This window comes from Camelus ferus, chromosome 8, assembly GCF_009834535.1.
Source record: "Camelus ferus isolate YT-003-E chromosome 8, BCGSAC_Cfer_1.0, whole genome shotgun sequence".
Classification (NCBI taxonomy): domain Eukaryota; kingdom Metazoa; phylum Chordata; class Mammalia; order Artiodactyla; family Camelidae; genus Camelus; species Camelus ferus.
In genome coordinates this window covers 39976704-40003508 of record NC_045703.1, presented here as the reverse complement: position 1 = coordinate 40003508, position 26805 = coordinate 39976704, and the positions used below count along the sequence as shown (strand labels likewise).

Sequence of the window (26805 nt, the reverse complement as noted above, 5' to 3'; positions counted from 1 at the left end):
GAATTAAGTTTTTAAAAATCACCATCACAGGACCTAGCAACCCATTGAAAAATACTAATAACATCTTGTTATATATCCTTTCAGTATATGAATACATACAATTTAAAAATATGATCATAGTCTCTATACTATCACTGCTTTTGTAATTATCAAGCTGTTTCACAGGAAAAGGCAAGAAATTGATGACATTAGCTACGTATAACTGCAAGGTCTCAAGCATGAAAGGATGAAGAAAGTGATCAAATGTAGAAGTTGCAAAGGAAAAGCAGGTGGGGTGGATGCTGGTGGGACATCCACATAGAGGTGTCCTAGAGACACTTGGAAATTGGAAACAATCACTTTGAATCCTCAGACTAGGTTTTGTATTCATGGGTTTAGAAGTTTAGAGTTAGAAGCCAAAGGAAAAAAGAATTTCTTCAAGAAAAAGGAACATGGAGGAAAAAAAAAAAATAGAGAAGGAAATGAAGGGCAGCTTTTTGGAAAAGTAAAAGGACTGGGAAATCAGGACACACAGTTTATCAGCATCCCAAAGAGGAGACACTTCCAAGACAAAGTAGAAAAATCAGCAGTAACAATGTCTTAGGAAAGTCCAGGGAAGTGATGACTGAGAAAAACCATTATCTTTGACAAAAATCTGTCATCTTGTGACCTCTTGGAGAGGAAATTGGTGAAAGTAGAAAGCTTATAGGAATTAATAAAAGAGTTTATCAGTAATAAGTGGAGGCAGCACACAAGCTACATTCTTCAGCAGTTTGTCATTAAGGGGAGGTAAAATGCTACATCCCAGCAGGAGGAGTCAAGGAACCAGGTGTTGTTCGTGTGACAGGGTGGAGCATCCCAGGGAGAGGAGGATCTCAGAGGGAGATTTAATTCAGACAGAACTGCCCCAGAGATGACATGTCGGGACACACACTATAGACGGAGGGAGTCAGCTTAATTACGAAGCGGAAAAAAATTCCCCCAAGCTTTGAGAAAATAATGAAAGAATAGATTAAAATAAAGCTGAGTGGGTATGAAGCCACTCCTGTTGAGCGACCTCCTCCTAAAATCTCTTCCGGGAAGATGACCGCTAATACGTCCATTGTCAAATCCCGGAGGCAGTTTTCTTGCTTCGTATTATGCGACCTCTAGATAATATTTGACCATGTTCACCATCTCTTATTTCTCAAAAAAATTTTTCTTTGGCAGAAACTGAATCATTTAACCCACAGTGTTAATAATAAAACAACAATAAAAGCTGACTACATTTTAAAATACTGAAGCCACATTGTAGCAATCGTCTATTTTAGCATGCCATATTATTAGCCACTAAATTCTTTGTTTTTTTACCTTCAGTGAAAATGATGGCAAACAGGAAATGCATTTCATTAGGTAATTGAAGAATAGCTAAGTGTTCTTTTCGGGAAGCAACGGACATTAATTTTAAGTAGTAATGTGATTAAAAACAAAAAAGATTTGTGCATAAGTAATAAGCAATAATTTATTTTTCTTCTTTATTAAGAAAATTAACACTCACAAATAAAATCTTCAGAGTTTTATAACTGTGTTTCTAATTGCTTAATCAACATCTTCACATGATTATTCTGCCAGCACCTCACTTTGTTTAAAATTGAACTCAATATTCCTTACATTCTTTTTTCTTTTGTGTCTTATCTCAAAAAATGGAACTCATGACTCAGCATTCAGTTACATTGATTTAAGCGTCTCCCTCATTTACAGCTTCCCCTTCTCTTTTAGAGCCCCATGTCCAAGTAAGAACCAAGTTATGTGTCTCCCAAATTTGATCTCTCCTTTTTTTTTCCCCTCCTGGTGAGACCCTAGTTCTAGTTTTCATCCTCTCTTGCCTGAATAAATATACAAACCCATGACTTGATCATCTTATTTCCATCTCCTCTTCAAAGATCTACCATAAGCCTATACCAGCTATATTTTCTAAATGGATATCTGTAGGGAAACAATGTTAGGTTCACTGCCACTCCATTATACTTCCCCTAACTTATTTCTTCATGTGGTTTCCATTTGTTTAATCCACCACCACAATCTGTCTCCCCAGCACACAGACATTTTAAAAAGATCACCAATTCTGTGGATTTTCATCTATTTAGTGACTTTTTAAAACTTTCCATTCAAGTCAGGTCAGTATCAAAAGCATCTCCCCCTGTCTACCTTGCTAGCTATCTTGGCAACTTATTTTCCCACCCAGCCTTTGTTCTCTGTCTATAAACACACACCATTAGTTCACCAGCCTTGGTCTATTTGCATATGTTTTCCTGTAGCATATCATGTAATACCTGTGTTTGTTGAATGGGTTTCTTCTAACTTTGTGTCTCAGCTCAGGTATTATTGCTGCTGTGAGCTGTGCATTCTTCTCTAACTTCTAAGACAGAAAATCACTCAAAAGCCACCATAGCCACAACAGGTCAATAAAATTATCCTTATGGAAAGGGTGACATTGGTTAGTAATTATTTTAAAATGTCTATTTTTGACATGTGCCTTGGCTTTATGATATAGCACACGTAGAGCTAGTTTTTTAAATGTAAAAGTTCAACAGAGGCAGAGTGGTATAGAGGGAGGAGCCCTATAGATACAGAGTGACCTACAACAAATCACCTAAGTTCTGCATATCCCTAACTCTACCTGTAAAGTAGGATTACTGTTGACAATATATTCTCTGCTACTCTAACACTTATTGTGAAAATCATGTGATATAATGTATGTTAAAGTGCTTTCATGAGCTATGAAAGCAGAAAAATATAAAAAGGTTATCATCCATATTCTTGCTGTTCCAAGGGTGGTCCACAGAACAACATCAGCATCACCTGGTTGCTTACTAGAAATGCAGAATCTTAGGTCCCATTAGTAACTGTTGAATAAGTATTTGGATTTTATCAAGACCCCCAGTCATTACTATGCACATTAAAATTTGAGAAAGATTATCAGAGAATTCATAAACATCTACTGTTGCCCTATCTACAGGAAAGAATAAAAAAGATTATCAGAGAATTCATAAACATCTACTGTTGCCCATATCTACAGGAAAGAATAAAAAAGATTATCAGAGAATTCATAAACATCTACTGTTGCCCATATCTACAGGAAAGAATAATATCAAGCTTCTCTTTATAAACTTGGCTAATTTAAAATGCACATGTGCTTTCAAATGGTTGCTTTCTAACTAGCAGAGAGGTTCTCACACTTAATGAGCACTGGCGGGCACTATCCATCCACTGCCTCATTTGCTGGGCGATTTCTGGACTTTGGTCATCCAGGAAATGACTGAGCCATTCCTTTCTCCTGACATAGCATAGGCAAATGGGTTCTGGGTATGAATTCACTTGATCTTGGGAGGAATAAATAAACTTATACTTTGCTTGAAGAACATGTATGTCCAGGGTTACCTGTCTTCGTATTTTACCAGCTGGCTATGATATTGACACCATGGGTAAATGACTTAGTCAGCGAAGAACAGTATGTTCTCATAGCTATCAGTCGTCAAAGGATCTCTGGTTTATATCTTTTAAAGAACTTACTTCCAATTGGTTACTTTATTCAATTTATGTCTATCATCATGTAAAATAAATATATTTCAATATCTATTCAAAAGTTACCATAGTGATCCTATATATATATATATATATATGTAAATTTTATTAACTGAATCTTTTGACAGAATAGATAGGAGAATTTACATTCTCTATCTCTCTCTCTGTCTCTCTGTCTCTCTCACACATGTGCATGTGCTCATGTGCACACAAACCACTTACATACTTTATATAAAACTTTAAGTTAACTAGAAAACATTGGATATTTGAATATGTAGGGCTCCTATAAATTGTAGAGATAATTAAATCTAAATTTCATTAATTAAAACTAAGTTATGGTAGGATCAACAGCTAAGTTTAGTTTAATGAGTATTTACAGAATTTCTACCATTCATTAAATACTTTGCTAGGTTTTAGGGATATAAAGATGAATAACTTAAACTCTCAAGAAATATATTGTATCCAGGCAGAGATCAGTAAATAAAGAGCTCATATTAACAAAAAGGGAATATGTAATTAAAATCAAACAAACAAGAAAAAGATATTCAGAGTGAGCTTTCTAAACAGAGGAAAGTTTTATTTTTCCAGACCATTGGTTCAGAGAAAAATTCCCCAAGGAGAGAATACAGGAGTGGTCTCTAGGGGGAGTGCCAAGGTGGTAGAGCAGAAGGACACTGAGCTCACCCTCTCCCATGAATGCACCAAGGGATACATCTACAGACCCACCCACTAGCTCAGAACCCCTGCTGAACTTTGGCAGAACATCTCTTACTTCAAAAGGCAAGAAGGTTCTTCACAAAATCTGGTAAGAGAAAGAGTAGTCTCACAGGATGGGTAGACATTAGCCAGGTGAAGAAAGCCTGGGGAGGACATTCCAGACAGGAGGACAGCACAAGCCCCAGGAGAGGCTGGAGGCAGTGAGGGACGTTGAGAGCTACAAGGATTTCACCCTCCCCTCAGCATAAGGTCTGATTGGAGGGTAGGATTAGGTGAGGCTTGAGAGAAACAGTTGTGTTCCAAGTAAGGGTTGTGTCCTTTTTCCTAGGGAGAATTGGGAACAACTACAAAGGTTTAAGCAAAATGAGATACAGCTTAAATTAGAGTTTTGAATTGCTCATTCTGGCTAATTACAGAGATTGAAGATAAAGAGGATGTTTCAGGACAGTAGTTTCAGGAAATCAATTTTCTGGGGAATGACACTATCGCACTGATGCCTCTAGGTTATCAGATCTTTACAGAGCATTGGTAGGAAGGAAGAAGGTTATTATAGAAGTATTTAGGAAGTAAAATTGCCATACTATGGAAAGAGGGTGTTGAAAAAATCCAGGATAATTCCCATGTTTCTGTCTTGGAATAATGTTATTTTGTGTGATTGGAATTTCCAAAAGAAGTGGCAGATTTAAGTAAGTTATTGACATGTTTATTATACAAATTTTGTTGAGCAGTTATTATATGATACGCGATATGGTAAGTGCAAACATACATTGGTAAACACAGTCCAGTTCCTGTCCTCCTAGACCTTATCATCTAATTGGGGAAGGGATGAGGGAGAGAGAGAGACATGTTGAATTAGAAGTGGGATATGCATTTAGGAGTGTTTACCAGGCACCTGGGGAGAAAACACAGTAGTCGATTTGGAAGTTTCCAACAAAGATGTGCTGGCTTAAACAATGAGTTATTGACATCTATCAAGGGGAATGTGATGCAGGAGAAGGAGCGAGGACTGAAGGAGCAAACCAGGAAGGACACTGGTATGTGAGAAGTGGATGGAGGGGGAGAAGGATGCTCTGAAGAAGTTAAAAACATTCTCTTAGAAGCTCAAAATAGCGTCTCAGAAGCTAGAGAGGAAAGAATTTCAAGGAGGAGGAAGCTGTCAAAGTGTCAACCGTAGCAGAAATTTACAGTAAGACAAAGACTGAAAAGTATTCATTGGAATATATAATACCGAGTCATTGATGATCTTGTGAGCAGTTTCCGTGGTGCTGGGAGGGGGAAAACCAAATTACTGTATTTTGAGACCTTTGATTAGAAGTCAGGAATTGGGGCCAGAAAATATACATTGTATAATTTGTGTAACTTGTAGGCTATTATTTTAAAATCTTGTCTGAAAAGGCAAAAAGAGAGTGCGTTTATCTAGGAAAACAGCTTGGCAGTGTAAAAAGAGGGCGAAGTAATACCAAGAAAACTGTAGTTGAAATGGTTTCTAATCTATCAGAGATTTAACAGCAACTGTCTTTACAATTTTACAGCATTGCCATATCTATAAAAGGCAATAATACATGTAAATATGCTAAAAACTAAGGCATACACAAATTCCATTTTTAAAGGCCTGAGAGATAAAGGATTTATTTTTATAATGCCTAAAAGGATTTTATTTTGTTTAATCACCACGGAGATCAAACCATTTCCTTTTCAATTCAGATTTCCTCATTCATTACTCAATCTCACTTGTGTTGTATTTCCCCAGTAGTTCACATGATACCATTTTTAATTTTAAAACCTTGAACTAAGTCCATCTTCCTCTAAAAACCATATAATTTTATACAGTTCAGCTAAGAATAAAAATCAATACCATTATTGTTACAGAGTTTTTCTTTCTAACTGTAAAGAGGGGAGGATGTTGGGCAGTTAAGTAAGCTGTTTCTTGCACTTGTATTTTGCAAAGTGTTTTGCATAGAGGACTAGTCATGATTATTGGTACATAAAAGAGTTTTAAAGTTAAATAAATCTAGGAAAAGCCCTTGGAGTTCATCATATTTATAAACCCATTATGGAAGTCTAACAGTCTGACCTGCTGAACTTTTTTTCTCTCAGTGTTTCTCAAATTTATTCAACATAGAATCTTTTCTGTTATCCAATAGCAAAGCAGTTGAGCAAAGATAATAAAATTTTTAAAATGAGTGACTATACATGTCTAACAAAGAAGAAAAGCTAAATGAGGAAGACTAGAAACAATGTCTGATTATATTGCAATTAGAATGATGAGGATATCCTTGCATGAATAATAAATTCATACCCAGTCATTGCTATCTCAAAATTTCATTTTATTTTTCCCATAAAAAAGTAGACAAAAAATTCTACTGTAAATTCTTGAAGAGTAGAGCAATCATTCTCTTTCAGGACAAAAAAATTTACTAAAATTAGGCTGACATGAAAAATTGTGTAGTTGCTAGCAAGTGGCGTTGGTGATGAATACTTCATAAGTTTCCCTACAGACAGCCATGTCAATTCAGAAGGTCAACCACTATTTCTATTATAGACTAATGTTTACTGAGTAGTTACGAGGTATGTGTCATTATAATATGCTGAGAGGGCTTATTACCACAAGGAAGCCTAAAGTAAATCGAGAAAATTCAAATTATTTTTACTATGTAGTAAGAACATTTATTGAATGCTAACTAATCCAAAGTCTGGAAAATGAAAAAATAACCAATATTGGTGGAGCAATTAATCAATTAATTAAGAGGATTTATTCACATACATATATAATTTGGTCTTATTATAATCTTGTCATTTAGGTTTCATTATTTTCCCCAAGTTACAGGCAAGGAAGCTGAAATAAAGATGAAATGAATTCCCAGGTTAGAAAATTCATAGGTGGGATGATCTAGCTTCTTTCAACATATCAATGACCACACTCATATACTCAACTTGATTTCTAAGACAATGTCATGTGTCGTTCTCTTTGACTTCAAGGTAACATAAAATGTAATCTACATTCCTCTTGCCAACATGTCACAGATGTAGTTTACTGCCAAATTTAAAACCTCAGATATACTATTATTCTATTTTCAGAAAAATATAAATAGAGATGATAAGGGCAGGGGTGGAAAGCAAAATAAATAAACAAACAAACAAACAAACTGTTGGCATGATGGTTCATATATTTTGAATTGGAAGCCTTAAGTAATCCTTAGATAAATCGAGATGATACTAATAACAAATCATGGCAGTAGATTACATGTTCTTTACAGTGGTATTTTTGTTGCTTTACTTCATTCTTTACTTGCACCTAAAACAGTTCCTAGCACACAGTAAAAGCTCAGTAAAGGTCTCTGAATGAACAAATGTAGTAAGAGTTTAGTTATTCTACCAAATGGACCTGGAAGCTGGGTTTCTTATTTTGCTAAAATGAGAAATTGACCTAAGGGTTACTATAACTGTTAAAGTATTTTATTTAAAATGCTTAGCATGGTTCTGGGCACAGAAGAAACATTTAGTGTGTTAGCTATAAAGTATGCTAATAAGTACATGAGATAACTCTCCAGAATTAAAATTTGGTATAGTCTTTCAAAATCTGAAAGAAATGAAATCAATAGCCTTTGGGTTTACAGAAATGAAAGCAATTTTTATTTTGTAGAAAAAAGATATAACCCTTTTCCTGCTTAACCTTGGAATGTTGACCACTTCTGTACTAAAATTTTCCCTTTTTTATTTATAATAATGACTTGAGGACTGTAGGCTTAAAAGTTTCTCTGATGAAATGTATCTGCTAGAGATTGGGAGATGACATATTTCTTAGCCAATTGAATCAGTCAAGCACGGTCCCATTAGTAACTTCTGAATCAATCTCTGATGGGGACAGTTTTTCTCAGTTGATTGAAAGGAAAGATGCAAGCCCTCTGGATCCTAGGAAAGTCCTCTCTATTAAGAGAAAAAGGAAGAATAAAGATATCTCATTTAAAACTACTAAACTCCACTTACGCGTTAGTGTAAACAAAGAACCACTAAATAGAGATTTCGTCTTCTTTGGATACTTCCTCAGTGATGTATATGGTAGACTCCTTCAAAAGTCATAATTTTTAGTTTTAAGATTTTTCTCAGAAAGATTTTCTTCCTTCTGTAATTAATGAGAATTTTTTAAATGCTCTTTTCTTGCCCTTTACATAAAATTTTCACTGAAAATCCTCCTTCCCAATTTCAACCCACTCCAAAACACTAATTGAGGAAGGAGGTAGTAATGAGATTTGAATTGAGAGCTTTCAAGGTGGCAAAAGCAATTCACTAATGAAGACTTTATTACTTACTACAGAGGAAGTTGATCTGACTCTTCTAAATTAAAAAAAAAAAAAAAAAAACCTCAGGAGCTTTTTAGACACTTGCCTGTTAAGAAGTCAACTCTATTAGAAAGGTTTCTGTTTCCAAGCTAATATGTGGGCTACTCTGACAGAACACTACAAGATTTACAAAAATCCAGTTTCCCCCATTGTTAACATATTGCTTAGTTTATATCTTTTTTGCTGTTCTAAAATATGCTGAATTTATTAATTTCTTGAACTTATTCTCAATCTCCTTTTTTTCTTTCTTATATGAATAATATTTTTGTACTTCTATAAGATAATTTTATACTATTGTAACACTCAATATACTGTCCAGTTTTTAAAACAATACTCTTAGATAAGATATTTTTGTTTTTCAATTTAGTAGATTAACACAATGATATTTATACATGGAAATATTTCTATTCTTATCCAACTTTTCAAAGGATATGTATCATATCTGGAAGGGATATACTTTTCTATACCCTTTGAAAGAAATGAACCCAGCATAAGTATTTCAACCAAATCGAATTTCTATGACTGTCACCAGAATTAAACTTGTCCATAATAATTCAGTTTTAGTTACTAGGTAAACTGTATAAGCTAAATATTCTTGGGAAACCAAAGTGCTTAGCATGTACTAAAGGCTGAGTCAACACTTGCTGAATGAATGATTGAATAGTTTGGTAATGATGGTGTACTGTCAAGGCTAGATCAAGTTCTGTACCAAAAAAAAAAAAAAAAAAGACTCCAAAGTAATGGTTCTTATTAGCCTCTTCTATCTTTCTATTGCTTCTCTTAACTTCTAATCTCTCATACCTGGTCATGGTGCAAACAAAACATTTGCTGCTAAACATCAACATCACTTTAATTCCTTTTGAACATCAGGAACTAGGACCCAAAGTGTTCCTCACCAGACATTTGAGGCAAAATATAAGATAATTGTCTGAGAGGGATTGTGAGAACAGAATGGTCAAAGGTAGGATACTTGAATAACTAAAAATAGTCCATAAAAATATATTGTAGTACAGCCTCAAGAAGCTTAACAAAATAATTTGTGTCTAGAAAACTTAGCAGGATGCAAAACCAGTGAAAAACTCATTTCTGTATACAAATTTCACTGGGTTCACGGATCCAGGAAGCCACATGACCACAGTAGACCTTAAAGAACTTTCCAAACACAATCTTAATATACTGCCAAGTATTGCAGCTTTTAAAATAGAAAAAAGAAGGAAAAGAACATTTGTACCCAAATTCATGTACAAATCAGAAAACATTTTCCTTTAGAGTTTTATAATATGTTTTACATATTTAACATTTATACTTTTTCCATTTTAATTCTGAGAAATAAAAGATTAGACAATTTCATAAAACCTGTAGCTTTGTAGTAACGGCCTCTAGCAAAATGTAATACGATCTTTGAACTGATTCAATCATCCCATAAAAGTTCTTATGATGTTTTCTTGCCTCCTCCAAATAGCTTGCTTATTCAATATATATATAGCACAAAGCATAGATATTAACCTATAAGTTGATTTAAAAAGTAAAGTGCCTGTTAGTTCTTTCTGGTCAAGATATGTACCTACAACATAGCCAACTTTTGCTCTGTACTACATAGCTGTGTATATAGATATGTTATATTTGGATCAGACTAACTGGTCTTAAGAACAAGGCTTATTAATCTGTTTTAGACTTAAACATGCTTCCACAGCAGAAAAATCTATCAGGAACTGAATAAACAGTCTTACTAAAATAATAAACCTAAAAGGAATTAATGCTGCAACATTTCAGGTTGGTTATCTAAACTGTCTCCCTTTTAAATGATTTACTATTTAAATCTAAATTAATATTTAGTGTAAATATGTTATTTTAGATCTGAATGAGATCTTAGAAATCATCTAATCTAACTTCCTTCCTTTCTTTTCTTTTTGGAAGAACTGGACAAGTTAAATAGCCATGTCAAGGTTGCACAGTAAATGAGTGTCTGAATGATATTAGACCCAACACTGAAGATATCTATCTATTGCTTGTTTCAGTGTATTACATGATAAATAGTTTCTGATTGTACTGGGTCAAAATTTTACTAATTTTGTCAGATATTATTTTCAAAACTCTTGAATATACATAGATGTAGACAGGCTTTTATTTTATGTATATAATTTTAGACTGCTATGATTTTTATCATTCATGTGTCTAACATTTTAGAATATTTTAACTCTTAATTGTTTTCCTTTTTCTTTTTTTACTTACTGAATATGACTTTTTTTGGTCTATGCATAGGAAGGATAGAAATGGAAAATACTGCATTTATATTTTATTTGTCTTAATACAATTCAAGATGTTTAGAAAATACATAAAATATAAAAGCTATAATAGAAACATAAAAACTAATATCCCTATAAGTAAAAAAAATATATGTATGTATGAATATACTTACTATATTACTACTTACTATTTGAAATATATTCCGTAATATGGAACCCATTACTACTTCCATGAGACCATCAAGATTACAAAGATTTGGTTTCCTTTGTAAAACTAAAACAATCTTGTGTTATATGAATTTGATTTCACATCACATCCTTTACAGATCTCAGTCACAAACATCTGAATAGAATATTACTGTCATCTATGTTGAAAAGTTGACACACTATAATCAACATAAGCATGTTCTGTTTTTAGCTTTATCCATTTATGTCTCAGAAGATCGAAAGCTTTCTCTGATTCTAATTAAGCCAGATTTGCTAAAATATGTCATATGCAATTAGCTGGAACTCAGAATTGTAAAAAATAGTCCTAGATTTTTTGTTACATAAATGCTATTAACAAATGTAGCCATGGTTACCAAACAGTGGTTCTCAAACTTCAGCATGTGTCAGATATACCTGGCAGGATGGCCCACACCTAGAGTTAATGATTCTGAAGATCAGGGGTGCAACTAAGAATTTATATTTCTAAGTTGCTAGATGATATTGCTGTCTGACAACCACTTCCTTAACAGAATTCTCCTCTAATAAACATTCTATACTTGTTTCTACACTTATTGCTGCCTAAATTTGGACCTTGGGGATATATAAGCTTAGACCATGTATAAAAATACATTTACATGTACTTTATTCATTCATATATCTGCAGATGTATTTGCCTGTGAGGTTTCATCAGCTTTTAAACTGGTATGATATACTCTCATAACTGAATGTATGAGATCATGAAACTAGGAATGTAAAAGAACTAAAGTATATTTAGGATTAACATTAGCAAGACAGTGTTACAGGAATTTCTAGTGTTCATTTCTTCCGAGAAACATCAATTTAAACTATTCTCTGTGCATGAAAATATCTACACAAGAGCCAAGTATTCCATGTGAAGGAATAAAACACCTGGATGAAGCAAAGAAATGAGAAAAGACACAATGAGGAGAGCAGAAAAAATGAATCTATTATATTCCCAATCCCCTTCCCCAAGCCTGGGCAGCCCAGCTCAGAAAGAGACACCATCCTCATGGGAGGAGGGGAGTGAAGTGAACACCCAACTTAACAGACCCCAGAGCTGGCCTGTCTTAGCACCAGGATGACCCAAGGTGGGTCCCAGGGTACTAGGATCCCAGAGGGCTCCCATGGACCCAGGTTCCTGGCCCATCCTGGCACCTACCAGCTCCCACAGCCTCAGACACCAGATTTCTAGCAGGTTCTACAAACTGGGGCTCCTAGCCCATCCCAGCACTTGCTGGCTTTCATAGACTTCAGGTTCCCAGCATGCCTCAGTGCTAGGCCAGCACCTACAGCCTCAAGCTTCAGGCAGGCTCCCACAGACTGAGATTTCCAGCATAATCCAGAATCAAACTGGCCCCAGTAGCCCCAGGTTCCAAGTGGACTCTGTGAACCCACGCTCCTGGCCTGCCGCAATGCAGATCCAACCTCCAGGACAGCCACTGAGGCCCCAGCCGATAGCTGGCTCCCACAGACTCAGGCTATTGGCCTGCCCTGGCACCAAGCCAGCCCCCATGGCTCAGACCTCTGTGCTGGCTTCTGTGAAACCAGACTCCCAAACTGTTCCAGCACTGGGGCAGCTCCAAAGACCTAGATGCCAGACCCAACCTGATGGCCCTTAGCACCTGGTTGGTCCACATGCACCTAGGCACCAAGCTAGTCCTGTGGACCTACACACAAGGCCTGCCCACCTGCTGACCCAGCCACCAGATCTGCCTGCCCCCAAACTCCAGCATCAAACCTGCCCATGGACCTCACCAGATGACCTACAAATTCAGTGCAATCTCCATCAAAATCTCAGCAAGTTATTTTGTGGATATTTACTAAGAGATTCTAAAGTTTATATGGATTGGGAAAAAACCCAGAATAGCCAACACAAAACTGAAGAAAAAGAAGAAAGCTGGAGGACCTGCAGACTGGCAACCGGTTTCTGTAAATAAAGTTTTAGTGGAATGCAGCCATTTCTATTCATTTACATAATGCTTATGGTTGCTTGTGTGCTATAACAACAGAGTTGAATAGCTGTGAAAGAGATCATATGGTCCAAAAGTTAAAAATATATATCTGATCTTTCACATAAAATTTACCAACCCCTGCACTAGGAATCCAATATGCAATAAACACATATAGTGCATTTCCAGTCATCAAGAATTCCAGAGTCAGGAACAATCACTTATTAATATATTATTCTGGGACAGGTTACATATTGCTATTGTTAATGGAAATGAAAACAGTAGTCTTGAATTTTTCTTCTTGGATAATGAAAGGATAAAAGTAATTTCTCAAAATAAAATTACATGTTCTATCTTAATATTAGATTAAACAGTTAACATTGCACACAAGACTTTGTAAGCAAATTATATTTTAATGGTGCAATGTAATTAAACCGTTTTATTATTTAAAATATTTTTTCAGTTAGTAATGACTTGAACATTAAATTACATATCCTGGAAAAATTTCAATCAAAAAGATAGTTGGGGTCTACAGTGTTTGATTTTGATTTCCAAATATATAATATTCTATCATATACAATGTTGATTCAATAACAGTGGAATGAATTATTTTTTTAATAATCTTTAAACATTTTCCAGGCAAAGAAGTCAAGCCCAAGTCTCCACGTATGTTATGTGCATGCCAAAAAAAAAAAAAAAATCTTAAAAGCATGCTTTACTCATCCTCTGATTCTGTTGTTGAGTGTTTTGCATAAAGTCAAAGGCTTAGCTATCTTGTGCAGACAATGTGCTGATTATCTTACTTGTATTTCTGAGAACTTCCTATGCTGAAAATTTCCTTCATCCTTTATTCCCTGGATGTACAAGCCAATATCTTTCATTAACTTCTCATTAAAAATTTTAGTTCCCATTTCCATTTTTCTTAAAATAATTTTATTGTAATTGATAACGGGAACCTTTGCTTGTGTTTGTATTAATATGCTGCAATCATAAGAAGAAAATTAATATGGAAGATTAAAAATGAGTAGTATATAACAGAAATATACATGAGTACAGGAAATAAATTTTTGTATAATCATCATTACTCATGTTTGCCCACGTTTTTAGAGCCACAAGTAAAAAAAGAAGATAAGCCAGGTATGTATATTTCATATGTAGATTCATACTTACATTCCGTATTTATAATAAATAGCATACCTTTTTGCAAATGTTGTGTCCTACTGCAAATATTATACCAAAATTTTATTCTTGATCAACTTTTTAAAATAAAACAAACATTTTTATCTACACTACCTGTTCCTAGAAAAAAAATCCTATTTACAAAGATGAAGCCACTGAGAAATGTACATAGTTCAAAAGAAACTACTGACTGACTGACTATTTTTGCTGATTAGGACACAGACATCCTGTCAGAAAAGTAGCTGCTTTCACTCTTCTATTTTTTGCAGGGGAGGAGGGTGCTCCTGAGTCAGATGAACATTTCTGAGGGCTGCAAGAGGCAGCAGCAACTTTTTAAAAAGAGAACAAAGCAGTCTGACTTTTAAAATTTGTATTCATCTCCTAACTATATTAGTGTTACAGGGCTGCTATAATAAAATGCCACAAACTAGGGGCTAGAAACAACAGAAATTATTCTCTCACAGTTCTGAAAACTAGAAGTTTGAAATCAAGGTGTCAGCAAGGCAAGTTTCCTTGTACCATGTAGGGAGGGTTCCTTCCTTACCTCTTCTGCCTTCTGGTATTTGCAAGCAATCCTTGGTGTCCCTTGATTTGGAGATACATCACTCCAATCTCAGCCTCTGTCATCACGTGAACATTTCCTCCCAGTGTATCTTTATCTTTCTCTTTTTTTCTCCTCTTCCTATAAGGAAACCAGTTACTGGATTAAGAACTCACCCTACTCCCATATAACCACATCTTAACTAATTACATCTGCAATTGTCCTATTTCCAAATAAGGTCACTTTCTGAGGTACTGGGGGTTAGGACTGCAGCACATCTCTTGGGACATCACAATTCAAACTTAAAAGGTCCATCTTCTGGCCCCCCAAAGTTCATGTCCTTCACATGTAGCAAAATACATTCACCCCAATCCAACAACCCTAAAAGTCTTAACTGTTTTACTGTCAACCAAGTCCAAAATTTCATCAAAGTCCCAAATCTCATTATCTAAATCAGTTATGGGTGAAACTTGGGATATGATTCTTCCTGCATAAAATTCCTCTCCATCTGTGAACTTGTGAAACCAGAAAAAAATTACCTGTTTCCAAAATAAAATTGTTGTACAGGCTAAGATAGACATTTCCATTCCAAAAGGAAGAAATTGGGGGGAATAAAAGGGTTACACGTCCCAGGTAAATCCAAACCATAGCAGGGAAAATCCCATGGATGTCCATGGGTGTGCAGACCTGAGACTGTCCCCTTCAGCTCAGTGCTGTGTCCTCTGGAGCTGGCAGGATAACTCTCTGCCTTCTAGGTCCACTGGGGTGGCAGTCCTGCTCTCTCTACCCAAGGAGGTCCATTAAGCCCAGGACTTTGAATCTGTGACTCTGCCCTGAGAGTTGTTACTCCTGCATTTCATCCTGTCTCTGTACATTTCTGTCCAGGCCAGCATTATTTTTACTTGTACACATTTTTCAAAACCATGACTAGTTTTGAATCCAGTTCATGGAGGTCCAAGCCTTAGGACAAGAGGGTCTTCCTCAGATCTTTCTGGATAATCACATTTCTATTTCTGCCTTCTGCAGAGGTGGTAGGTTGGATTTATGAGTTTGTCCAGACACAAAGGTACACTATCTAGGTGGGTTGAGAATTTTTTAAACCATCAAGTGCTGGTTTTGCGTAACAGTTTACTCCTCAATTTATCTTCTCTTTCACATTTTTAAATAAGCAACAAAGAGAAACCAGGCTGTACCTTCTACTTGGATTTCCTTAGCTAAATATCCGTGTTCTTTGCTTACAAGTTCTACCTTCCGCCCAACAGAAGAACACAATTTAGCCAAGTCCTCTGACACTTTATAGCAAAGATCACCCTTCATCCAGTGTCCAATAACATGTTCCTCTTTTCCCTCTGAGACCTCACCATAAGCACATTTAACATTTCCATTTCTAGCAACATCTACTCCTGACAATATATGTTTTCTCTAAGATAACAGAGGCTTCATTTACGCCTGTCCTCAATTCTTTCTGACTTCTCCCCAGAATAGCCTTCAACGTCAGTATTTCTGCCAATCGTCTTTTCAAGGCAATCTAGGTTTTTTTTTCAATCAAGTGCCTCAAAAAATCTTCCAGCTCCTACCCATTATCAAATTCCAAAGCCACTTATACATTTATGTGTATTTTTTACAGCAGCACCCTATTTCCCAGTACCAAAAGCTATTATTTACCCTGGGTGGTTGGAATAAAGTATCACAAACTGGGTAGCTTAAAAAAAATAATTTGATTTGTTTTCACAGTTCTAGAGGCTGAAAGTCCAAAGTCAAGGTGTGAGCAGAGCCACACTCTCTTTGAAGCCTGTAGAGGATAATGTTTCCTTGTCTCTTCTAGCTTCTGGTGTTTGCCAACAGTCCTTGTTCCTTGGCGTGGAGTTGGCTCACCCCAATCTGCCTCCATCATTACATAGCTGTCTTCTCCAGTGTGTCTCTATCTCTGTGTCTTTTTTCTTCATTTTATAAGGACACCAGTAATATTGGATTAAGGCTCCACTCTACTCTACAGTGTGGCCCCATTTTACCTTAACTAATCACATCTTAAAAAAATTCTATTTCCAAATAAGGTCACATTCTGAGTTACAGTGAGTTAGGACTTCAACAAATCTTCTGTGGGACACAATTCAAGCCATAACTTGGTCTAAATTTCTAAATCACATCAAACCCAATTAAATACATTTCAAAAAGACTCATCCAACTCCTGTCGTCAAATCATTTATCTTATGTTGACACTGGAACAACAGTAAGAGACACAACAATAATCTTGAGAAAACAGAAAATTCAGTTTGAAATCAATTAACAGTAGCAACAATTTAATGGCAGACAAATGCATGTTATGATTCTAACTACTGTGTGTTTAAGATTGTCTGGTAGTGAAAAGCCAGCAGGGAACTGAAATAATTTTTACTAAATTCTGCTTTTTCAAATTATGGTAAATCAAGTAAAATAACTTCCCAAAATGAATTTGTGCTCTAGTTTATTTTTTCAGATACAAAAATCCTGTCTTTTGTTTTCCCTTCAGAGTCACAAGTTAAAAAGGAAGCAAAACCAGGTAATAATACTTTTATTCCTAAATAGTTACAGAGCTGATTTTGCCTTCATCTTAGAACTACAAGAGGCGTACCTCCCACCCACCACCAAGGATTCACTAGCGTTTTCTAGATCCTTGTTCTTTCCTTACTCCGTTGCTCACCATGGTTTTACAGTACTGGATTACGTGAGAGTGGGGCTATTCCAGAGACAAAAACATCTAGAATATGGTTTTAAATGGACCTCAGCAGAGACTCCAGGTTTCAGGAAACATTTCTTGTGGTTCTTCAAAGCCTAGTATAATCATATTCAGTTTGTGGGTTTATTTCTGATAACACACCAGAGTTATAAATTCACAAAATCATAGACTACTGGGATTTGATGGGAAAAGGGGACAAGAGCTTATAAAGCATCTGCTATGAGCTAAGAAATAGCACAGGATTTTAGTTTTTATCATATCACTGAGAGACAAGCAACATGATAATTATTATCCATATTTAATATCTGTGGAAACAGTTCAATAGAGCAAGTGTAGAAAGTTATTTTTCCAAGATTTTCAAGTTAAATGTTGGAGCCCATGTCTAATTTACTCAAAACCCTGGGTGCTCTCACTAAGAGACTGTCCCAGACTAATGATCATTTTATTATGAGGCAACATTGACCTAAAATCAGGGCAATCTTTCCAAGTTTGCATTGCTATTTAGTGTGTAAGTCCTGGCTCTGGTGCCAACCAGCTACTCACCTGAGGCAGGTTAAAAAAAATCCTCAGGCTCTGTGAATCCTACTTCTTCATTATCAAAAATTATGTAGCAAGATTCTTAAATAACAACAAATTCAGGAATCCAACTCTAGATGTATATACAATACAATCTTATGCCTTTAATTCTCAGCAGAGCTCACCTAGTGACTGATCATAAGCTTGAGTCTAATTTCCCTAATAATTATATCTTTTTAATGTATCAAGGCTTAAAAATGCCTGTTGCATTATGATTTATTTTTCTGACTATATTTATTTGCTGCAGATGAGTATACGTTACCAGATATAAACATTTTGCATTTTACCCCTTTTTTTCTTTACCAGAAGCCCAATACCATTTAAAACTTAGCCGAGTACTATTTAAAATTTTTATTTATTATTGTTACATACTATAATTTTACAGGCAATTTAATTGAATTTTTTAATAATTTAAAATGTTTCTTTTCTAGCTTTATCGGAAAAAGCTCAAATACACAGTATGTATATTATTTCAATCATAAAACTTGTATAGAACTTTTACAAAATATTTTAAATATTTTCAATAATATATTTACAATCTGTGCCTTTGTATTTATGCTTTATTTCAGCCCGTGCTTTGGAAATTATCGGTGTTTGAATGTGAATAAGAATTATTGATATGCTGTTTTTATGCAACCAAAATCTTTTAAGTTTTTATTTAAATGAGGATGACATGAAAAGTTAGGAGCAGCTTTTCTTCATGAGCACATTTGTTAAAATCTGTCAGTTGTTTTCTGCTTAACAAATCACTGGAACAAGTCACAGAGAAAATTCACTATGTGTTAATTTATAAAGCTTCTAAATATCTGAAAAAATTTTCTTGTTATTATTTTCAGAACAAGAAATGGTGAAACCAGAAAAGGCTGTTTCTCAGGGTAAACCAGGTATTTTGCAGGTGGTACTGTAGTATCAAATTATCTCTCAATGTTCTAGTGTTAGCAGAATGAGGAGCTTAGAGTTAAATCTAAAATTGTTAGGGTTGATTCACGTCTTAAGTCATTCAGCTCCTAGAACATCTTTAATTTTAGTCATCTTCACAGTGTTTTTTTGAGATGAGAACTGGACCTGCCCAGTGTATCTAGATAGCTCGTGATCTCTTCCATCAGAGACAGCTTAGCACAAAGACCATCATTGCCAGCATTCAGGTGAATGGGCTTCATATTTTGTTTTGTTTTGTTCTGTTTGGGGCAAGATATTCCTAAAAGACTTGTAATTCATAATGGCTCTTTCAAACATGATCATCTTAGATTCCAAAAATCCTAAGAAAAAAATCAACATTTCTCCCCTCCTGTTTCTGTTTTACAGAAACTGTAAAAATAGAGAAAGCAGAGCTAATTGTGGGGAGGTGAGAACAGATGTCTGTATTGACATAAGCAAAACCTTAGAAACAACTTTTAGAACCTTCTAATAGAATGAATAATAAACACTGTTACTTTCTTCACTGTCCCAAATGTCGACAATTTTTTTGTGGTGAAATACTGAGAGAATGAGAGAGCTTAGTCTCCAAGCGTGTAACAAATGCACTGCCCTCCAGCCACACCTTCCTTTAATTTCAGTGATAACCTTCATACTCCAAATTCTGTTTCCTGGTGAAACTTTCTAATTAGGATGTTTGACTAACTGATTCATGTCCACTGCTGAATACTCAAAAGGTTTAATTTTATACAGAATCATTATGATAATCCTTCTACTTTGGCCCACATTCCTTTGACTGTGTTTATAAAGACACAGAGCACAGAAGACATCCCATAAATGTACCACTTTTGCCCTTCCCAGCTTATACCATAAAAAACTAGGGTTTCCAAGGGAACCCTCAGTTCTCAGGGAGGGGTCTTGCTCAGGAAAGATCAAAAATTGTTTCTTCCCATTCTTCTTCAGTGAGGAAAAAGGAATACATGTTTCACATGTACTTCTGTCTAGATCAATACAGTGACACACAGGGAAGGCAAAGGGTAGAGTGTGCGTTGGCAAGTTAGGGGACCATTCAGATCAGGAGCACTTCTACGGCAAGATGGATGCAAAGATATGTGCAGCTGAACGTATTTTCTTTGTGCTCCCATCCGATTTGAATAAAAGACATCACTTGCTGTCTTATTGAACAAACGGCTAAGTTTTTCTCAGTATTGGTGTTAACTCGAAGAGTATCAGGGTTGAAATATGTGACTATTTTATGCTGAGGCATTTACAATTTCCACTTGTGTTAACATTTTTTCCTATCACAGATGAAAAAGTTGCCAAGCAGGTAAAAGCTACCACAATAGAAAAAACAGGTAAATAAGATACTTCATATTTTTCTTCTGTGTGTCAGTTTTATCTTTTGGTCCAAACACACATACACACACCACCACCCCCTACACACACACACACACACGCAGTTCATTGAAGTGTGTTCACTTTTAGTGCCATAAATTCTAAGATTCTGGATTCTTGTAAATAACTAAAAGATACACTCATTAAAAATTAACAGTGGAAAACTAGAGTGACATAACTATTTTTTTAAAGTGTGATTGACCTAAACTTACATAACACTTACGGAGAAATTCATGTCATGCATTGATTATCATGTCCTAGTAGGTGTTTAATCTAATTTTCAAACCACATTTCTTCAAATATTAAAATCACAGAAATCTGAATCTGTCTGCTGTTCATGTATTAGATGAAATAATTTCCATTCATGAGAGCTCCACAGAGAGTTATGTGATTGTATAACTTTTAAAAATCTGCTTTAAAGAATGATTGATAGAACATATAATATCAAAGCATTATTTCATGTGAGAAAAAAAGGAGTGTACGCTCTTGTAATCCTGAAGTTCTTTCTTACAAGGATGAACAAAATTAAGTCTTCATCTCAAATGACATCTTGTAATACTAAATCTCCTCCATTTGATCCCAAGATGGAAATCCTACCCACCTTGGCCATGAATAGAGCCCCATTTCTTAAATCATTCCAAAAGAAAAGGCTTGTCAAGTAATTTCTTTCTTTTAGCTGAGATAATCATGATAATCAGGATTTAAATACAGTTCTTAGGGGAAAATATAATAGAATTCAGGAGAGAACTGGTTATTTATAGAAATTATGGGCTATTATTTCATGAGAAAGAAACCTCATAAGGCTACTTTCACATTACCCCACTGGACCATTGTACTGTATTCTAACTATTGACTAGGCTCATAATTTTAGTTAACATTCATCTAATTTGGACCCTAAGGTGTTAATATGACCCCCAAGTATCTCATTTAATTATATGGGTATTTGGAGATTATGAAGAAACTAGCCCAATGTATTTGTTCCCCAAATATACAGATTGTTTCAAGTTTTATATACAACTTTGTGTGTCTTAGTTTTTCAGTGAACAGTGTGATTAATATATTTGCTGACAGTGAAATGATAGTGCTCACAGAGAGAATGCATTAAGCTGAAGATAAGAAGAGAATTTAAAATTAAGAAGAAATAAGTACAAATGCTGAAGTGTTATTTTTTCCGTGATTTGTATTTATCATATGCTGTTTACTTTCTTTCATTCTCCACAGTCAAACCCAAACCAGCAAGTAAGAGATGAAAATAAAATCTGAAAAGTATCGCTTGGCCATTTCAACTCTAACAATATGCTTGCTTTTTTTAACACTTTTTTTTTTTTTTTAGTATTGTCTAAGGCTGAAGTACCTCTGTAGGTGATAAGTTAATGTCATTGCTATGGCTTTGATTTGACATCTTCGTCTTTCACTACTAATTAATAATACACCATAATTACACAAATGAAGTTTCTGGAAGTTGTACTGCTATTATTGGGTAATACAATATATATGGGGAATCTTTTAAACGTACATAACGAATAACAAAGGAAAATAAAATGATATACTATTTTTGGTGTTATGAGCCACATACTGTTTTCAATTTATTTGCTTTAAACAGCAAAAATTATACTATAGGTAATCTTAGTGTTATGATCCTCATAATTTTATGAATTATAAACATTTTGCTATTTGTTTATTCAAATCATGGAATTCTCATGACTGTAGCTTTTAAAGACCATCCATTTTATTGTTCAGGGGTGACACATATGTTATGGTCGTAGAGAGTTTAAAAGGTGACTGTTAGACTCAGAAAATTGTGAACACTTGCCCGTTGTCACACAGGTAGTAAATATGTCCAAATTGTGTCAAAATTGTGATGTTGGTTCTTGAATGATATATGTTTTGAAACAGAGGCTTAGATGAAGGTATGAGTGGCTGCTTGTCAAATAGTCTCTTGCTCCTGTATGAAAAATGGATCGACTAGATCCAAAGATGAATTGGGTGAGACCAGTTAGGAGGCCATATTGATGATCCAGGAGATATGGCAAAATACACAAAATCTAAATAGAACATAGTCACCTCCTAGAACCTATTGCATGTAGTTTGAGTATATGTTTTATATTATTATTTTTACTTTAATTTATTATGCTTGTGCAGTGCTATTATTGTGATAGTGTAATAACTTGAATATTGGCTTTTTTTATTCTGCATGCTTATTTAACATTAAAACTTACACAATTTAGGCTCATGGAAGTTCATCCTTGAATGCCATCAATTCCTAATTTTTAAATATCCAATTAAGTCTTACGACAACATAGACCCTACATCTCCCCACCTACTTCACTGTTGGTGCAAGATGATGGAGAAAGTAGGAGCCCTTTCAGAGAACCTCTAAACTCAGGAGGAAAGAAGGAAGGGACAGACAAACGAGAACGGTTCAGGAGAACTAAACCTGGAGGTGATTAGTAAGAGTTAACACTCAGCAGTGATCTGCTCTATTTCTAAATATTCTCAATTCCATTGAAAATATCCAACCCTACATGGCTTTATTTGAAATTCCACTTTTGATGAAAGAGAGAGAGAGATCTCCTAAAACTTATTCTAATTCAAATATTTTCCAGAGGGCTAAGAGGAATATCAATTACACATTTTGATTCCATTTGTCATGTCCTAGATTCAGCTGAGAGTCATCCGTGAGAGTTCTAACTGGACCTGAAGAGAGGGTGGTCCAGAAAAATGGAAATCCAAGGGGTGGTACTTTCTGGAATAAGGGAGGTCTTGGTTAAATTTTCAGCGGGAAAATAATGACCAGCACCAAATTGCCTCTGACCTGGCAAGAAGCAAACTAGGAAGAGTCAGAGAGGTAAAAAGGGAGCTTGTAAAATGCCAACGGAAAACGTCATCTGCTTTAAAACATCCCCAAAGAATAACTTAACCTTCAGCAAAGAAAGAAAAATCCTCTTATTATTATTCTCCTCTTTGTCATATTCTGTTCTCATCTTCTTATACCACATGGCCCCAAGAGGCCTAGCACCTTTGTAGTATGCTACAGGATGCCCTGTGAATGAACCTGACCTTGTTTATAATGTGTTTCTATGGCAATATGCTTTGTGTGTTTCAAGTTACATGCAAATGACTTTGGGGGCATGCTTCCCATATAAACTGAGGATCACCTGCAAACATATAAATAAGAAATGCTTGCTACACAAACAATCCACAAATTGCCAGTTAATTTTCGTTTCTTTCTCTAGAAAAAGCTGAACATCAGGAAAAAGAATCTCCATCTCTAAAAACAGGTGTTTTTGCCCTTTTGGTTTGCATTCTGTCTTATATCACTATTTTTATTAAATTTGAAAATTAAAGCAAAGCATTTAAGTGCTTTTCACTTTATTTCCTTGTACTATTTAGTCTTGTGGTTTTGTAGTAAAATCTAGTTTATCTGACGCAAGGGCTGTGATACTGTTGACGAGCATTTTGCTAAATATTGTAACCAATATATATGGATTGCCAAAAATGCTTTTGTAATGCAGCAGTAAGACAATAGTATTTGCTTTTATGCTTCACAAGACCCTTCCAAAATATTCAGTATTTCACCGTTGTCTGTAAAGTTGATTTACTCTTGATAGTACTATAAAATATCCTATCAAATTATACATATTACATTTCACTGAAAACTAACCATGAATTTCAACTTGGTATATCGTCTAAAAATAGAATTTATTCCATTCTATAAAGGTTTAATATTTTTAAAATATTATTCAATTTTTAAACTATATAATATTTGGCATGGTTCAATACTAAGGCATATAGGAGGTTAACAGAAAAATCCCTCCCTCTCCTCTTTGTTCTTATTCTACAAGTTCCCATTCCCAAAATACCTAATAATGCCCAATAAGTAATCACTGCTATTTCTTAATATATCTTTCTAGCAATATATATAAAATATAGACACATATATTATATATATACATGCCTATACACAAATCATACATATATATTTCTTGCTTTTTTTACACAAATCATGACATACTATAAACAGTTTTGTCCCTAAGTGTTTCCATTTAAGAACGTATTTTGAAGATTTTTTGTATCAGCACATAAAACATTTCTTTATTAATAATATTCCATTGTATAGTTGTACACAGTTAACTAGTCTCTGACTGACCTATGTTTAAGTGGTCTAACAAGCTTTCTTTAATGATATACAATAATAAATATAAGTTCTTGTCTAGTTTTGTAAATTTATCTTTGGGGTAAAATTCCTTAAAGTAAAACTTTTAGTGAAATGATATATTCAATGTAATTTTTATAAACATCTTTAATTGTTCTCTTTAAAAAGTTGTATTGATTTGTATTCCCACTGTTAATTAGTTAGTTGACCTATTTTTGGATGGTTCAAATTCCTCACAATCATGAGGAAATGCTGTCTAGTTTTTTATGAATAAATAGATATTTACATGTAAGACTTCATAATGAATGCTTTTAGTTAATGTTAGAAGATAAAGTATTTTGGAGAATGATATCATGTATTTAGATGCTATAGTTCTGTGTTTTTCACCTACCATTCTCTTATTCTCCCTGAGATTTCATAAATTCAGCCTCTTCATTCAAAATACTGGATGGGAAGCATTTAAATAATTAATATTTATTAATATTAATGTGTATTCTGAAAAGACAATGGCAAATTATGCATTTTATGCCATTCAGAAACAGTAAGGAGTTCAGATTATCATGAGCATTCATACTGCTTCAAATCAAAGATGAAGTTTTATAGAGATAAAGAAGAAACCAAGAAGTTCCTGTGCTTTGATGCTCAACAACTTCTTTGGGGAATTCATTGGAAATATGATGTAAAAATTTCTCAAAGTGTGTTGTCTATTGCTCATTTTAATATAAATTGGGCCTATTCCCAATTTAACTCAAACAGAATAAGGAAATATAAAGGGCTGATATTTCACCCACAGATAGAAAATTATCACTGATTTTCTTTTCTTGTCTTTCTTTTTTTTTTACTTTTTAGACAAACCAAAACCAACTTCAAGTAAGTGAATCGTTCTAGAATTTTAAGAATTTACTATTTAATTATTTTAATCTTATAATTTCTTTAAGTTGTACATGCAGTAAAACACCTGAGCCTGAAAACTTTGAGAAGAAGGATTTGGGTGGTACAAGGGGGCCTTGAAGACAAAGAGAGACAATAATACACATAAGGAATCATCAAGATAGGAGGACTTGGAGCTTAGGAGTAGGTAGGTTTTTATTAGATTCATAATACTTGTTGAGACAAACATGGTGTGGAAACTGGAGAACACAGAGAGACATGCATGGGCTCTGACATAGACGACACAGAGGTCCAGAGGCATCATCCCATGAATGATTAGACCTAAGCTCCTTTGGCTACCGTGAGCTTGCTGTCTGACCTCAGGCAGAAATATCTTCGATACTGTAATTCTATTGTGTGACCCATTAAAAATTCGCTTATTTTTGTAACATTTACTTTGACTACAACATAAATATATATTTACAGAGAGAATCTCTCTCCATGTCAATAAGAGTTGTTCTTTACAGTTTGTTATGGGTTGAACTGTGTCCTTAAACCAATACGCTGAACTTAACTTCTGGGATCTCAGAATGTGATCTTATTTGAAATGGGGTCATTGTAGATGTAATTAGGTAAGACAAGGTCATGATGGACTAAGATGGGCTTCTAATCCAATATGATCAATGTCTTTATAAGAAGACAGTGTGAAGACAGGCACCCAGGGAGAACACCATGAAGGCAAGGTTTGCAGTTACACAGCTGCAAGCCAAGGAATTTTAAGGACTGCCATCAAACCGTGAAGCTAGGGATGGGCAAGGAATGATTCCATTACAAGACTTCTAGCTTCCAAAACTGGGAGACAATAAATTTCTATTAGGCCACTCATTTTTGATACTGTTTTGGCAGCTCAAGGAAACTAGTACACTTTATTTTTTCCAAGTGCATCTTAATAAAACAAACAAAAAATTTCACATTTTTGATGCAATTGCAGATTTAGAGAATAGTTGCAAGAATGTTGCAAAAAATTACCATATATCCTTAACCTAAAAAAACCCAAAAAGTACGGTATGTTTATTAATGCAGGAGCCATTATGCCATTGCCAATATAGATGGTTCTGACAGATCAACAAGGAATATTGTGCGTATTGTATTCATTAATCCTTGAACATGTATTTATTGAGCACCTGTTAGATACATTACACTGTACCAGGGTATATGAGGGAATGCCTAAAATGACTTCTGTTGTCATATCTGTCACAGTTACCCTAAGTAATATCTGTGCGAAAAAAAATGGTTGCATCTCTCTTTTACATACTTTCAGTTGTTAGGATGTATTGAGTAAACACAGTATGGAGATCCCTGTAATAGTCACTGCTGGGTTAAAAAAATTCAGAACACAGAATAGTAATCTTAACATATTAGCTTTTTATTTTT

At 34.8% G+C, this 26805-nt stretch overlaps 1 protein-coding gene across 1 annotated transcript in view; it reads left to right on the top strand.

The window, feature by feature from the left end:
• The window catches only part of TRDN (triadin), a 303753-nt gene that overhangs the window by 251350 nt on the left and 25598 nt on the right, over positions 1–26805 (top strand). The window contains exons 25-33 of the mRNA XM_006189572.3: positions 13663–13689; positions 14131–14160; positions 17253–17282; positions 18467–18493; positions 18872–18919; positions 20258–20305; positions 21567–21584; positions 23582–23626; positions 25351–25371. Coding sequence (XP_006189634.2) covers positions 13663–13689; positions 14131–14160; positions 17253–17282; positions 18467–18493; positions 18872–18919; positions 20258–20305; positions 21567–21584; positions 23582–23626; positions 25351–25371 — 294 coding nt within the window. The remainder of the gene's footprint in view (positions 1–13662; positions 13690–14130; positions 14161–17252; positions 17283–18466; positions 18494–18871; positions 18920–20257; positions 20306–21566; positions 21585–23581; positions 23627–25350; positions 25372–26805) is intronic.